This window comes from Periplaneta americana, chromosome 8 (genome assembly GCF_040183065.1).
Source record: "Periplaneta americana isolate PAMFEO1 chromosome 8, P.americana_PAMFEO1_priV1, whole genome shotgun sequence".
Classification (NCBI taxonomy): Eukaryota; Metazoa; Arthropoda; class Insecta; order Blattodea; family Blattidae; genus Periplaneta; species Periplaneta americana.
Window position 1 is genome coordinate 106,382,122 of NC_091124.1, and position 16,979 is coordinate 106,399,100.

General features: G+C 35.4%; 1 protein-coding gene across 8 annotated transcripts in view; it reads right to left on the reverse strand.

Annotated features, from left to right (window-relative positions):
* The window catches only part of LOC138704924 (UBX domain-containing protein 1), a 189,908-nt gene that overhangs the window by 110,573 nt on the left and 62,356 nt on the right, over positions 1-16,979 (reverse strand). Inside the window, exon 7 of one of the 8 annotated variants that reach the window (XM_069833338.1) lies at positions 11,845-11,873. The exons of the other annotated variants lie outside the window; for them this stretch is intronic. Within the exon in view, the coding sequence (XP_069689439.1) occupies positions 11,860-11,873 (14 nt within the window). The 3' untranslated portion in view covers positions 11,845-11,859. Of the gene's footprint in view, positions 1-11,844; positions 11,874-16,979 lie in introns of those variants that run through there. 8 annotated transcript variants of the gene reach the window in all.

The window sequence follows — 16,979 nt, forward strand, 5'->3', positions numbered from 1 at the left end:
GTAACATATTTTATCACCTGGATTAACATGTGTAAAATATGTTACATTAAGAACAGACTGACCATAATGCTCTCTGCATGCCCAAAAATGGCTTCCATATTGTGCCTTATGTATTAAGTACTCAGCAATATGACATAACACATTTTACACACCCAGATATATACCAAAGTCAATCTAACACAGAAAACACAGTTTAGTAACATCGCAACCATTTACAATATGACTTAATCCACTATGAACACATGTTCAGCGCACTTCCCTCTATCATATGTCGTGTATAAGTCATTTTACGTGAATTCTTGACTGAACGCACTTTACACACCCACCTGTTGCCCTAAAGCATTCTGGAGTATTGCCATGTCAACCCATAACTCTTCCAAATATACATTATTTTCTTTGTTGGTTCCAGTCATTTAGAGAAGACCTAGACAAGCACATAGTTCTTCGAAATTTGTATTTCTGCAATCCCTGTAATGACTGTAATTTTAACGCAATTTAGAAATATAAATATTGGTGCAACTCACTATTTCTCCAACAATTTCATCATTGAAAAACAATTTTCATAATCTGTATCAGTTCTGGCATCCTTGACACAGCGTTTCACACCTGGTCCTGTTTCATAAAAGTTTACTATAGTATGTACTAGTAAATTTTGGTTATTACTAGACTAGTCATATAACTACTAGAGTTAAATAAATAATTACTATGTAAATTTCTTCCTACTATGGTATTTACTAAACTGAGTTTCATATAACTACCAGAGTAAAAATAATTACTATAGTAACTACCGGTATTAAAAGAAACTCTCATTTACCAGTACTTTAATATTTTATTAAAGTAAATAAAGAAGGTGTTTCATATATTTTACTATGGTAATTTTACTTTAGTTAAATGTCAAGGATTTTAATTCGGCTCCATAGCTGGGTAAAATTAATTACTAGTGCAAAATATTTAAGTAAAAGAAAGAGCGTTATAAAAAAAATGTCTTCAGCATCAAGTGACAATTGTAGAATATACAAGACAAAGAAGATTTAGACCAAGGACAGAGTTTTTATATATCTGAAAATACTTCAGAAAATACCTATCTTCAGTATAAACAATAACCATGGACTCCTATTATATTTACATGCCATCCTACTAGATAGTCTATTCATTAAGTATTGTGATGTAGGCTATGGTCTACTAGAGTAAAAATTGTACTAAGGTGGTAAAACTTTTATGAAACATGAAAATGAACTTATGTAGAAATTTAAATTTAAGCTACTAGAATTCTTTACTATATACTTTAATGAAACAGCCTCTGGAAGGAGTGATATAATATTGCCTCCTTGGGTGGACATTAGGACGAGGAGGATGTGAGGAACACTGAGTTTCATTAACTTTCTACATATATATATGAACATAGGGTTGCCATACATCCCAGAAAACCAGGATTGTCCCAGTTTCGAGGGTTAGAAAAAATGTCCCGGCTGGTTTGGTAAAAATCCGGATTTACAGAATATATACATTTTACAACAATATTATGTCATTTCCATTATGAAATGTAGTTGAAATTTCTGCCTCAGCCGCCATATTAAAATTAGATTGTTATTAATCGATTGGAAACTTGACTACAATTGATTTGGTTAAAATTTATGATTAGCGTTGGCAAATTATCGAATGTGCTTCATTATACTAAAATAGCTTGGCTGAACATTCAGCAGGTTGCAGATAGCAGGAAACAATCGTAAGAATCTCATTGTTTTGCTGTTTTAACAGTAGCTCTTGTCATTGATTATTATTATTTAATACTGTAACTATGCCACCAAAACGTAAAAGTAATTTAAAGACGAGTATTCAGCAGAATTCCCTGCAATGAAGAGAGGTCGCAACGAATATGAAGTGGAATGTAAATTCTGCAAGTAGGTTTAACTGAAATTATTTTTAATGTTACAAAAAGAACAGATTTTCACTCTTTTAAAAATATCATAAGTGCAGTGTTCTAAAAGAAAACTATATTTGTTCACAGTTGCTACTTTTCAATTGTGTATGGAGGGAAAAGTGATATCAAAGATCACATTGTTACAGCTAAACACAAAGATGCCTTAGAGCCAGCATCCTCCAATAAGCAACTAACATCTTATTTTATCACCAGTAAGTGCGAAGAAAGGAACATAGCTGCTGCAGAGGCAACATTTGTTTTCCACTCAGTCAGACACCACCATTGCTACAACTCCACCACATGTACAAGCACAGGCGTGGATCTAGAATTTAATAATGGGGGGGGCTAATAATAATTAACATATGAATACAGTAGTATAATCATAACACAGAACAATGGAATTAAAAACAAATAAATAAACCACAACAATATTGTCACTCTTAAGTCTTCAATTAGTTCTAATTCTGAAGGAGATGGTGACTGGAATGGAAAGTCAATTAAATGTTACAGTTTAACGAAACTGAAGTCGTCTAGGGTGTTTTCTTGCGAAAAGTTCTATGACTTCATCCGGACTTATGTCAATATTACGATGAATGTTGAGCAATACCAAGCCATTCAGTCTGTCCTGGTTCATCTTCGATCTGAGGTAGGTTTTCAGTGTTGAGAATTGCCGTTCCGCAGTGCAAGTTGTCACTGGCATGACACATAATATGGTGAGCAGCTCTCTTATATTGGGATAGCAATTATTCCTAGTATCCAACAAAGTTTTTATAGCCGTATGTGATTTTTTTGTTGCTCCTTCCAAAATTGAAACCACAAATGTAGCTCTCCTCTAATTTCTGGAATACGAGTAGTTCCTGGCAGATTCTGTTCATAAACCGCTGCAGCTTGTAGGATGACATCGATATTTTTTTATCAGGATCATGTAAAAAGTTAGGAATCAAGGATTGGAGATTAATTACATAACTGTGCCTAGAAGGCGAAAATCGTACTGACAAGTCGCTGAGAATGTGATCAAGAAAAGGAAGAAATATAATCTTTAGGAGACTTAGACGGAACATTATTGTGATGGATTTGTCTGGATGCAACTTGAGGTACATTTACTTCTATGTCCACAGATTGAGCCAATGTAACAGCCTTCTCACAAAGAAAATTATAAGTGTTATTATCTTGGCAGGCCTGAAGAGTATTCATGACACATTCAACCATCTGGTAGCACTGACTTACAGTAGTTCGAGATTTGAACTTTGTAGCTTCCGCGAAACACAAAGTGTTATTCCAAATATTTCTGCTAAAATATGCAATGAAATTATGAATTCGAATTTTAGAATGGAGTTAAGCATCAAATGTGCCTTTGTACCATGGGATCCAGAATTTTCCAGGAATGATATAACTTAACTGCGAAGAAAATGTCTAAGAATTGTTGCACTGTGTCATGCCGTTCAATCTATCTTGTTTCACACAAGGTCTTTAGTTTCGTTTTCTTGTGTTCAGGGCATATTTGACTAATTTTTTCTTTCATCATGATTGACCGCTTGCTAGACTCCCTAACATATTTTGCTATTTCAGCTACTGTGTCTACAGTTTGTCTAACACTGGGAATAGAGCACGATTTTGAAAATGACAAATTTAGGCAATGTGAGGCACAGTGCATATAGTATGCGAGAGGCTGCTCTTTTAAAATTTACACTTGAAACTTTCCCGACATATTAGCATTGTCGTCATAACACTGTCTGCGAAGATGCAAAATGTCTAGACCTAGGTCCCACAGTTCATTTAAAACAACTTTTGACAATGCCTCTCCACTTAGATCTTGCACCACTACGAATCTCAAAAATTCCTCATGAAAGTAACACTTTTCTCGGTTTACGAATCGCACACATAATGATAGTTGCTCATTGGACCTCATGTCGGTTATTTCATCTACTAAGATAGAAAAATATTTACTTTGATTAACCTTTTCAATAATGGTGCCACAACAGTTTATGAGATCGTTTTGCGTTGTTTTGCTTGTTAGAGAAGAGTTTTTGGGAGCATTTTTAAGATGACTATGCACAATCTGATCACCGGCATCAGCGCGATATTTAAGAAGCTCCCTGAAATTACCTTCGTTTTGATTTTCACTTTCCAAGTCAATCACACCATCATCCCTGTGTCCTCTTAATGGAATATTTTGTTGGCCGCACAAAATAATTGTTTTTACTATTGGGACAAGTTTCATTCTGTTTTCGCGGACTCTTTGTAACACTTCGAACCAAAACATTCTCTACCTTACCTTCAAACACTAGTTTAAAGTTGTCACATTTTAAGAGAGCAGTTTTATGATAACTGTTCCCTGAATGTCTCCTGAATATTTCAGAGGCTTTTTTAAATTTTCTTAGAGGTTTCGTAATTAAATTCTGTAACGTGTCTTTGCTTTGCCCTCCCTCTTTAGGTCCGAATAAAACGCACCTTCATCCTTCTTACTGTAAGACAGCTATGGAAATTTTTTAAGCCACGCATGCTGAAATTCTCTAGACTGTCCCGATTCTAGTGTCTTCGGAAATGGATATTTTTCGTCTGGAATCCACGGATTTGTTAGAGCTTTGTATTTTATCTCGTCACTGCATATTTCTTTTTCCACTAAGCAACCAATATCTAGTAAATTATGAGCCATCAAACTAGCATCATCACTTTCATCGCATATAACCGATTCCACTGTTATGGTATTAACAGGCATACACTTTTCTTCATCAGTTGAATCATTGTCATCCACACTGTATTTTTCTCTCACTTCACCACACGACTTCTTGACGAATTGTAAGATATTTGTTTGAAACTTACGTTTCGACATTTTATAATTTCTTATAACTATGTTATACTAAATAATTCATCTGTACGAACAGATCACTTCACGTCTCAATTCAGAAGTCGAATGTAATGGCTATTGTAAAGTTAAAAGTATGATAACAAAGATATTGGTAGAGGCCTAGTTATAGGTGGTAGGGGGATGGTGGATACCGTTAGATTTCCATTCTGAAGTCCGAGCTATTGTTAAACTCCATGGTAACGACCCCTAAAGAATGCAACCACCTACCTGATCTATTCACTGCGAATTGCAAAAAGAGAGTTTGTATGCAAAAGTAAAATAGCAAAATAATATGAAGTTTGGAGAGTGAAGAAATCATATAAGTTGTATAAATAAAAAAATAATGCTTTGTACATTTTAAATAAAAAATGTCTTTGAAATTATAGGGGGATCTATAGCCCCCTAGATCCCCCCCCCCTTATATCCGCGCCTGTACAAGCAAGTTATTTTAAAAAATTTTCAATGATTCAAAGGTAACTAAAACATTTTCCAGTGCAAAAATCAAAACAGAAGCTATTGTAAATAATGTAATTTCTCCTCTTATACAGGCAGAACTGAAAGAGAATCTTTCAGAATCAGACTTTATGGGCATTAGTACAGATGCCAGTAATCACAAATATCATAAGATATTTTTCTGTGATAGTGCAGTTTTTTGATAAAGTTGAGGGCATTCAATCAAAAATGGTAGATATAGCCGAATGTCAAAATGAAAATTATGATACAGTCTCTGGTGTTATTCACAATATTACGAAGCAGAACAACAATGAAGGTAAAGTATCTTCCTTTTTTGGGGGCGAACACAAATACAAATTTTGGGGGTCTAGGTAGAAGTGGTGAAAATAATGTTCTTAACAAATTGAAATGTAAACTAGCTAGATCAATATTGTACGGATTTGGTGCTCTGCCCATATTTTGCACAATTCTTTGCAGGCTGGTGCTGACAGTCTCTCTGTAGATGTTCAGACCATAATTGTAAAGTATATAATTACTTTTCAAAATATACTGTAAGAGTGGCATTACCTATGGAATATTGTGAATTTGTAGCCTAAATGTAACATATGAAGATCTTCTAAGTCATGTGAAAACTAGATGGCTAAGTCTATTGCCAGCAATTGAATGAAAGATTGTTACAAATGCTTCAGCCATTTAAAGTCAAATTTCATGTCGCAAGACAAATTAATGTCCTGTTCTTTTGAAGCCAATGAAATCAGCCCCCTTAGGAAAAGGTAAAATTATTTTTATTATAACTACAGAGATCATAGTAAAAAACACAAAACTGTTTTCGGAAAATCCCATGGGTAAGTATTTTACGAGGGAGATGAAAGGGATTACATGGAAGAAAAAAAAAACCCAAATATTTGAAAACGAAACAGTTGTTCGATTGTTATTTATAAGCTACATAAATATCTGCATATATTAGTAGCAGCAGAGTGGGTAGAAGAGAAAGTGGCGATACTTCCACTAGTCCAGCGGTTCGTCGCAGAGCGGCGCTAGCTCTGTTTTCCGTTCCCAGTTTCAGGAGTGCTATTCGAGTCAATGCAGATGTTTTTAAAATACCCACTAGATAAAAAAAAGTATATTATAGTTTATCACAATATTTTACTTATTTAAAAAAATGTAATACTACCACATTAACTACTCTTGAGTTATATCATACACTCCTGAATCATAAATACGAGTATAATGATCAACAGTAAACTGGAACATTCTGCCAGCTTCAGAGAGAAGAACGCAAAAAAAAAGTACAGCTTCGCAAAACTGAACATTTTTGTGATGATGTAAGCACATTCTGACACAAAATTATAGTTTTCGATGTACTAGAAAGTATAATATAATATATCAAATGGGACATTATATTTTCACCAATACTTTTTTACTATTGTTTACCTATTAGTTTCAGTTGTATCTGGTTTATTCGCAATCCAAGGGGAACAATAAATATTACGTGAAACTCAGACTTACAAATCAAGCTTCGATATTATATCTATGCCAATGCAAGTTTTGAACTTTTGAGATACCGTATCTAAGTTATTTTTGTTTTATAAATAAAAGTAATTTAATAGCACTATGTTAACTATGTAGTTTTATGCCACTTATTAGAGAAAATTAAATTAACTATGTTTGCATTATTACATCCTCATATGTTTGATGAGAAACATCTTGTGTTGTGGACGTGTAATAAACAAACTTAATATAATTACAAACCAGATTCAACTGTAGGCCTACACATAAAGCAGAATTATACTTGTTGTTATTATTACTAAAATAAGTTGTACGTTAATTACAACCAAAGTATTAAAAAATAAAATACTAATTTTATAAAACATGTAATTTTAATGAAGTAGAAACTAGATGCTTGCGACTTTTGAGAGCTTGCGGGATGATTTCGCCATTTTTGATGACTGAAGTTCCTTCCGAATTTCCTCGACCCGAAAAAGAAGTGACACTTCAAATAATGAAAAATAAGTTTAGGAACTATTTCCATGGCATTTTCTTCATTGCATCCTAACGTTGGCACATGAAGTTTGTACTCGATAAGGCTGTCCAGCGTATCATAAAAAATATCACCCCACAAACTATTATTTGACGCTATCTTGACATCAACTATTGTCTCAGTTTGCATTAAAACATTCATAACACATTCAGAAGGATGTGTTAGAAAAGAGTTCGAGCTTCCATAATCTTTAATTTTAGTGAAAGCGAAGTCATGTTTTCTTAGTGATGCACTGCAAAGCTTATTTACGCAGAACACACAGTCAGTAAATCTGGTTACTTTATTTACGATATAATCTGCTAAATAATACACAAGGCACTTTTTTGCTAACTTGTCACTCTGTGTAAGAGAAGGCAGATTACTTTCTCAAACGTACATTTCAATTGGATTATCATCAACCACCAACTTATCACTGATTTTCTTGAAGATGGCAGCTTTACGCTCATTTGTTTCTTCTGTAGCTCTCGCAAGAGTGCGCATTTGATTCATAAGGGAAGTAAGGGGAGGTTCAATTAAGGGTTCACAATTTGCACTTGAAGAGAGCACATTTTTAACTGGAACATAGACAGATTGAAGCATGTGCAGATGTAGAAAGTCTATGGTAGACAGATGATCATCACAAGATAATGATCTTATAATTCCGAAATGTCGCTCTAGAGGGTCTTGGTTAAATTTTGCTGTCAGAATGTATTTAAATCCGCAATTCCATAAGAAGTTGGATATTTCGAGAGTGTTCTGAATTGTTACTCTGAGTGATTCAAGGGTTCTTTCTGAGGTGAACGTGTTCTCTTTACTGTCAATTATGTGTAATATATTTCCTAAAATTTTATGATGGAAGGATCCTTTGTACAGAGCAGAGGAGGGAGTCTTTGAGTTTAGTGCATTTGCAAGGTCATTCATTTGCCTTGTGAATTCTTCTGTACTTTCACTTTCCTCAAACCCATCACAGTTTATGGCCCTAAAAAATTGTATGGACTTTGCCATGCTCGCACTAAATAGCTGAAATGCTAGTCTTGCGTTCATTTGCTGGAAGGAAGTAGGGTCAAAGTGACTAGATGTAATTTTGGGGCATGACCTAAGCCCTGAAAATTCAGGAGATGTGTCTTTAGAATATACTCGTCTATAAACATCAAAGTTTATGTCCTGGTTACTAAACTGTACTACATCCTTATCATGAAAGTTATTTCTGATATATTTTAAAATATGTACCACATCAGAAAACGCCCATAATTTCCTTTTCTGGTCTACGGGTTAGGGAGAGAACAATTAACTTTTCAATTTTTTCCAGATATACCAAGACATTTCCAAGTGGCTTTGTTTGTCTGGCTCCCATCAGATGTGAATCCAATCACCTTGACACCAGCTCATTCTAGTTGAATAATTACTTGCAAAATTATTTTTGACAATGTGTCTCCAGGTGTAGCATTTCACTTGCGTATACTGCAACAGGTTGTACCCAGCTGTGAAGTAATGGCACATACATGCATACAAGCGCATGATTAGCTAAGGTGTTCTTCCGATTTTCGGGTGTCATGTCTCCCAAGTTAACAAACCCTTCCACCTTAAGTGAAATACTATTAAACGCTACCTCCTCGCGTAACTTCACCTCATCATAAATTAGGATTCCCATTTTTTTGTTTTCGTCAGTTTCATCAGCGAAATGCTTTTGTAATGCGATAACTGCCTGCCTATTTACACCATATGAACCTTTCATGCCTTTTAAGAGGCGCCTTAAATACCGTAATCTTCTGAAGGAAGTAGTAATAGTTCGTGGTTCAAACAATGCCTATAACCTTTTGGGGACTTTATTTTGAACAATAAACTTTCTAGAAGAAATTCACTGTCATAACGCATGCCTCTTGCATCCTTGACCTGACACTTTTTTACCATGGTATCAATTATTAATTTTTGTTTCTTGCTCAGGAACTTGCAATTGCATTTACATTCCTCTTTACTTTTCTTAATTTCATTAACTTCCTTCTCTAAGAGAGTTATTTTAGCCTTGGCTCCACTGAATTGATTTTTAATTCCAGTTAAATTTCTATTGGCTGTTTTCAATTTTCTACTTAATACAATAATTTTCTGTTTTAAATGTTCGCAATTATTGTCGGAAACATGAATGTTTATAAGTTCATCAGGACCTGTCATTGTTGAAGTATGGGCGTTATTGTTACTTACAGGTAAGGGCACATTTCTATGAGAAGGGATTGATGTCGTTTTGGTTGGAGATTTCCTCTTCTTTTCGTTTTTTGTAAGATATCGAGGCAAGTTAGGGAAAATATATGGTATTGCATCGGGTGTTAGTAGCCAGTTTTTCCGTGGAAGTTCTACCTCCTTGCCATCAATAATAAACTTGTCGGCTTTTACGATCAAATCCTCAGAAAAATGTATATCACAGACATAGGAACGAGCATGCAGTTTTCTGTCTTTTCGTGGAATTGCTTTACACCATTTCTGAAAAACAGCCTTGTCTTTGGGTGGAAAAAAGAAACGTCTTACCTCCTTACAGCTTCTATAACCAGATTTACACCCGGGAACAAAACAACTAGGCATATTTCTACTTACTCACTCATTCATTCATTAATCACTTACATAAATGGCACAATAAAGATCACTCGAATACAAGAAATGTCTCTTTAACTTTGCAGCACAACAGGTTCTATCAGCTCTGTCCACATTACGAAGAGGAAAACTGGGATCTTAAGCAGATCGTCATGCTTAAGTTTCGCTCAGTTGCCGCAGCAACAGCATAGGGTTTAAAAGTCCCATTAGACTCTAGCAGAGTTACCACACGTTCTCTTCTACCCGCTCTGGTAGCAGTTAAAACTTATGATTCTTTTTTTTGCAGATGTACTAGTGAAGAAGTGAAAGCATTTGAGAGACAATTTTCCGACTGAGCTCAAAAAGACTGAACCTGGGCATTCTGGTGACGTTGCTAAATCCTCAACCAAACCTCTATGGAAATGGTTCAACATGACGCTATTTCTCAAAGGTACTATTATGGATTAGTGATCAATCAGAATCTGAACAATCGATGGACTTAGAAATAAATGTTTATTAGATCAAAGTAATGATAACTTTGAAGCTAATAATTCCAACATCGAAAACTGAGTTCTATAATACATCAGAAACCTCACAAGCCTCCTGCATAGGCATAACATGCCAAAATGTAGGCAGTATGAAGAGCCCATGATCAACTTCAAATAGGAAAAATTGCAGCTTGTCAGGTCTATGACCCAAAAGCAAGCAGAAAATGATTCAATATACCACTTCCTAATGAGTCTCAAGGATCCAATCAACACCCTTCCACATGGCAAACAAATAAATGTACGTATACTGCAAATTTAAAAAAAAAATTTTCTCAAGTAATAATAGACAATGACAGACAAAACCATGGCCAGAACCGCACCTACAGGCTTCTGTGAATACTTTGGAAATATTTGACTACCCTGAAGAAGATTTAAACGTCAGTACTTTCTTACCTGCATTCAACCACAACTTCAGAATTAAATTTCCATGTTTCTCTTCCTTTTGCTACTTTTTTTTTTTTTTCATTAAATTATATTATTTGTTTTTCTTTTTAATGTTATTTTTATTGCCATGATGAAAACGAATTGCCATGTTTAAAAATTTATGCTTTAATTATTTTTCCAAGCTTAACTGAGAAATTTACAGAAAATTGATTTGAATGTAGGCTACATAAAATAAAAAGTATTCAAGACAAGAACAACTTTTCTTCTACATACCTTAAGGTCAACATTAGCCTTTCCTCCGGATTTATGGCTATTCGAAAATTCGTGTTCTGTTTTGCTATTGTTGTACATAAAGCTTTCAGTATGTAGTCGAATATGCTAGTACTCTTTCTGAAGTATCTCCAGAAACATTCGTCAATCATAGATCTTTGTATAGAATATTAAATTCTCTATACTTCTCACGTGCAATATTTAAATCATGAGCTCAATCTACCTATTTTCTGTCATGAACTTTCCAGGAGCAATAAGGGAATGGGTGATATGGACATTGTGATGTTACAGTCTATGCGGCTGTTGGTATGAATATGCACTCACTAAGGTCAGTCTCATTTGGCTCAGACACACTCCACTCCACTTGCATGTGAAAGTTGCCTAAAGGAATCATTAGAAGACGAATTCACTGACCCAGCAAAAGCTATTTGAATATCAGAATTGATTGAAAAACCTTCAAGGTTTCAGTGTTAAGGAATTACATCCGAGCCTATGTTTAAACATATCTAATCTAATCTAAGAGCTGACTGAAAAGGTGCAGAAAATAAATGTGCGATGCTATGAATGATTAAAAAAACATTCGACAAATAACAACTCAAGATTTGAAGAAAACTAATGTCATGTTTATTAACAGATTATCAGCATTATCTCTGAGTTGAACACTGCAGGAGTCTACCGCTGTGGCATAATGGTCAGCACATCTAACTGTGAAACTAGCAGGCCTGGTTCAAATCCTGGTTGAGGTTTCTTCTGGGGTTTTTCCTCAACCCGTTAAGAGCAAATACTGGGTAACCTTCAGCACTGAACCCTGGACTCATCTCACTAGCATTATCACCTTCATCTCACTCAGATGCTAGATAACCATAGCTGTTGATAAAGCATAATAAAATAACCAACTAAAAAAAAATTAATTAGAAAACACTGCAGGAAGCTCACTCAGACCATAGAAAACAAACCTAACTCACTGAATTTGATTGTTACATGAGATGTTTGCCTGGGAAAAAAAAAAAAAAAAAAAAAAAAAAGGCGAAAAAGGGTGGTATGGAAGTTAGTAAACTTTCTCCAAGTCAAAAAATATATTAAAAAAACTAGTCATGTTTTACAACGGAAGAAATTATGCACAAAGAATTCATATGTAGTTCCAGGCACTTACTAGTGTCTATTATATATAAATTCTGAAATGCCTGGTTCAGAAAATGCATCATGTATGATCTCAGTATCGAGAAGAGGGCAGTAGGGTCGAATTCACAGTCGTCGCTTATAAAATGAGGAAACACTTAAGTAATGAGCATTTCCTTAGCACTTATTTCAGATCGTATTGCAGAGACGCTACTCATTCATATGCCCTAAGCATTCCCTTGACATCGAAAGAAATATGGCAACATGGCTAGACGTGAGCGCTTTCCTACATTCAATTGTTTTCCAGCGCCTTCAAATTGTTAAATCGGCATTATTGTCATACAAAAATACAGAAGTAAATATTATAGAGCTAAAAATTATACAAGATGTCCAGAAAGCATTTTACAGAAAAGAAAGAGTGAGCTAAGATAACTAGTTATGAAATATGGAGATATCGTCGAAAGTAAAAAAAATTTATAATTGTTCTCTCCAAAAGAAGAAACTGACATGAACAAAATTGTAGTTGAGTTTAATGCAAACTCCGGAAATATTCCTGTAAGTAAATCATTTTAATTTATTTTTCAGTTATTTTTATGCTAAACAAAATGGAAGTGATATAATTACTCAAATTTTAACAGCTTATTCCTTGGGTAGAATACAAACAAAAATGCAAATGACTCTTTGTTGGGACGTGAATACTTTTCGAAAAAAAATGTCACTTAAATCTGCCTGAAATGCTCCTGTATCATAAAATCTCAAAGCAACCAGTACTTTCAGCAGTGGCGAAATCGGTAAGCCTCATGCTTGTATTGTGAATTTAAATGAGAAACACCAGAATATTCACAACAGTGTTCTTGTCGAAACGTTATCGCTTCTTAAATTGTTGATCATTATACATCTCTAAAGGGTTTTCCATATCTCTGATATATCTTTTGCTTGCCGAAACTCATTTTCATTTTAATTACAGAACTCAATAAATTAAATTGAATCTTAATCATCATCTATTCTATACCGAATCAGCTGATTACAATGCATATGAGGAAACACTTGAGTAAACTGACAAGCTACCTTATTTGAATAAGTGTTCACTTCAGTGGGATTTATGAATTGGAAATTATTATAAGCAACTGCTTAAGTGTTTCCTTACGATAAGTACTGACTATGAATTCGGCCTGTAGTCTTGTTATATAATAATGCACCAGGCCATAGGACTCTCGCTGTTACGAGTTTTCAGCAGCAAAAAATCTGTTTGCTCTCATATCCACCATATTCACCAGACTGTGTGACTTGTTTTGTTCACAGAACTCAAATCACATCAATCAAAGGACTTAAACGAAAGCACAGAACAGAATTCTAGACACAGTCTTCTGCCATTCCTTCCAGTTGCTTCATTATTGGTTTGTTTTTATGTGTATGTGCATGAGGAAGGTACTTTGAATGAATAATGCTCAAATTCTTTGTACATGGAATCATTTTATTTCCAGGATCAGTTCCACTTTCCAGTTGTTGCAATGTGAGTTTAAAAGAGACAATAATAAATAAATTACAAGTTACAATATTTCTTGGATAGATTAATTATTTCAGGGACTATTAAAGAAACTGAAAAATTCATATCCGACTTCGCTTTGTTTCCAAGTTTTACACTTGTTTCTGTTCAACAATTCTAATAACGAACTATGCTCTTTTTTTTTTTCATCCAATGGTGGATGCTAGACTTTGCGCCATTCAACCAATTAACGAACTATTTAAGTTGGCATACAAAGATTCTATTAAACTACTCATAAACAATGTTCTACATCTCATTGAAAGTCTATGTGCTTGTTTTGTAAACACGAACACTATGTTTCAGATTTATTATGTTGGTGAGGCTTTATATAACACAGTCATTTGAAGTAATAAGGAGACATACAAAGTGGTAACAGTTGTGTTTTTCATAGAACTTGCTGGACTCAAGATTCTGCATTAAACATCTATACCATATATATCTGTGTGTGTATATATCCACGAAAACAAATCCCCAGTACAGTATATTAAATATCAAAAACGCTGTAGGATATATGTTGTTGTTGTTTAGTGATCTGTCCGAAGACAGGTTTGAACCACACAAGTGATACCAAGAAGGCACCACTTATGAGGCAACCAGGCCAGGAGATAATGGGGTAGGGAGGCCAGTTCCTTCCCCCCTCCATTGCTTACATCACCATCTAGCTACATATTACACCAGTCAGACTTCAGATGCATACAAACAATTGTTCTTACTCTGCCACATATTGTCAATTGAGATGTACTGTCTGATAATAGATGTACATGTCAGCCAGAATCTTAATCAGAGGACATAGCTATATAATATAATTATATTACAGTATATAATTATACAGAGGTATCAGATGAGGTCTGGACAGAAGTGACAGGGTTTTCACTGTGCTCTACTGATGAACTCGCAGCAGGAAACGGACAGTATAGAGTTGCAGTGATACAACCATACAAGTTTCCATAATTATTTTAAAGTGTCTTATTTAACAACTTTATTGACAGAGGTGCTGAAACTGACCGCCTCGCACACATTTTTGGCACCTTTTTATGAAATGTTCCATAACTCGCTGCAGTTCTGGTCGATTAATGCTGTTAATTTCATGACGGATATTATGTTTCAGTTCTTCCAGGGTGCGTGGAAGGGATACTTTATGAATGATATCAGGTTTCTCAGCACTCTAATAACGACTGTTTTGTGAACACACATAACCATGGAGGTAGAACCATACCTCGTCTGAGAAAAATATTAAATGTGGGTCTATTAGTCCATTACAAATATTATTCAGCATCCATTCACAAAATGCGCGCCTATGTGCAGGATCATGCAGTTGAAGAGCATGTGTCATAGTTATTTTATACAGCTGCAACTTTGATAATTTAGTAGCTTTTTGCACAAAGCCATAAAAAATTCGTAGTTGTTGTGAAAGGCACCTAAGTGATTTTCTAGGAGACTGTTCCAATCGATGACCAATGTCATCTAATGTTTCTTCTGTGAGAACCCTACACTGTCTGCTTTGTTTCTTAAGCTGAACACTTTCCGTTGCCTGAAATTTATTAAAAGATTATGGATTGTTGTACATGATGGAATTTTACACCAGGGAATCATGCTTCAAACCGCTTTCGTACTTGGCTGGTAGACTGGGTTAACACATATGAATCGTAAACTATACACGTTGTTCAGTAGTGAACATTTGATTAGCCATTATACAATTTATACTTATTCACACTTTAACTTTAAATGCATAAGAAAACACTATATAATATACATCGTACTGTGTACCGTGTCACTCGCCAGTCACTTGGAGACTGATTCACTAACCTTGACACAAATCTGAACGAACATGTGCATGCTTGCGTCGTCGTTACGAAAACTTGTATAGTTGTATCACTACAACTCTACATTGTCCATTCCCCAATGCGAGTGTGTCAGCAGCATACAGTGAAAACCCCGTCGTTCCTGTCCAAACCTCATCTGATCTCTCTGTATATATTGTACCCTTAAAATAATACTGTTGGAATTACCAAAAGTTAGTTTTGAGTAAATGCAGGATAAACAGCTCAACCATTGAACAATTCATTGTTACTCTCCCCTCCCCCTTTCATTCAGATCAAAAACATTTCAAAGTCGTATGAAAATAGGATTACCAAGTATCAGTACGAGCCCTGCAGACTTTGCACTTTGAGCCGAGCTCGACGTCTCAGCAGATCTACTTGCCTGCTATATCACCGACAGCGTTCGCATTCCTGCTATGTTACTGACAGTGCCATCTTTTTCCTTTATTTTTCCGACATAAATTCCTATTGACCGGTTAGGGTCTGACGTATGTGAGAGAGAGGGAAGGCGAGCTTTCGTGCTGACTATCAAAACACGGAATGATCACTCAGGAATTCATCGTCGTAGTGAGGTTGATTTGGGGCTAAGAGGGATGAAGTTACAGGAGAATGGAGAAAGTTACACAACGCAGAGCTGCACGCATTGTATACTCCACCTGACATAATTAGGAACATAAAATCCAGACGTTTCAGATGGGCAGGACATGTAGCACGTATGGGCGAATCGAGAAATGCATATAGTGTGTTAGTTGGGAGGCCAGAGGGAAAAAGACCTTTGGGCAAGCCGAGACGTAGATGGGAATATTAAAATGGATTTGAGGGAGGTGGGATATGATGGTAGAGACTGGATTAATCTTGCTCAGGATAGGGACCAATGGCGGGCTTATGTGAGGGCGGCAATAAACCTCCGGGTTCCTTAAAAGCCAGTAAGTAAGTAAGTAAGTAAATACCGGTAAGTAAGTAGTAAGGTTGACCCAGGAACTCGGCTGGCTAGAATCAACATCGTCCATACGATTCACACATGAACTTAGGTGGCTAGAGGTAATGTCGGTTAGAGACATTATTAAATCAGCAAACAGCTAGGATACAGACAAGATCGTCGCTTTTTATAGTTGCTAATATTGCAGGAATACGTAACTTTGAATTTATAGATTTGGTGCATAATATGTTACATTTTGTTATGATAGTTTGTGGTTGTATTTTCCGTCATATTGGGATACGATAGCTTGTGGAGTTTATGCGAAGTGGATTCGCTGGGGATTATATACTGGTTCGCGTGTGTATAGATTAGGCCTACGTGAAGTTTGTGAATATAATTTACGTCGTATTGGGATCTATGGTAATTTCGAGAATAGCGCTGATGAGTGCGAGCTGTTGAATATCGTAACGGAGTATGTAAAGCTGCAGAAGTCAAATTGGTCTGTCTATAGCTGGGAACAATAAATTGAATTCTAAATTGATTATTCGTTGTATACGATTTCAGACCTA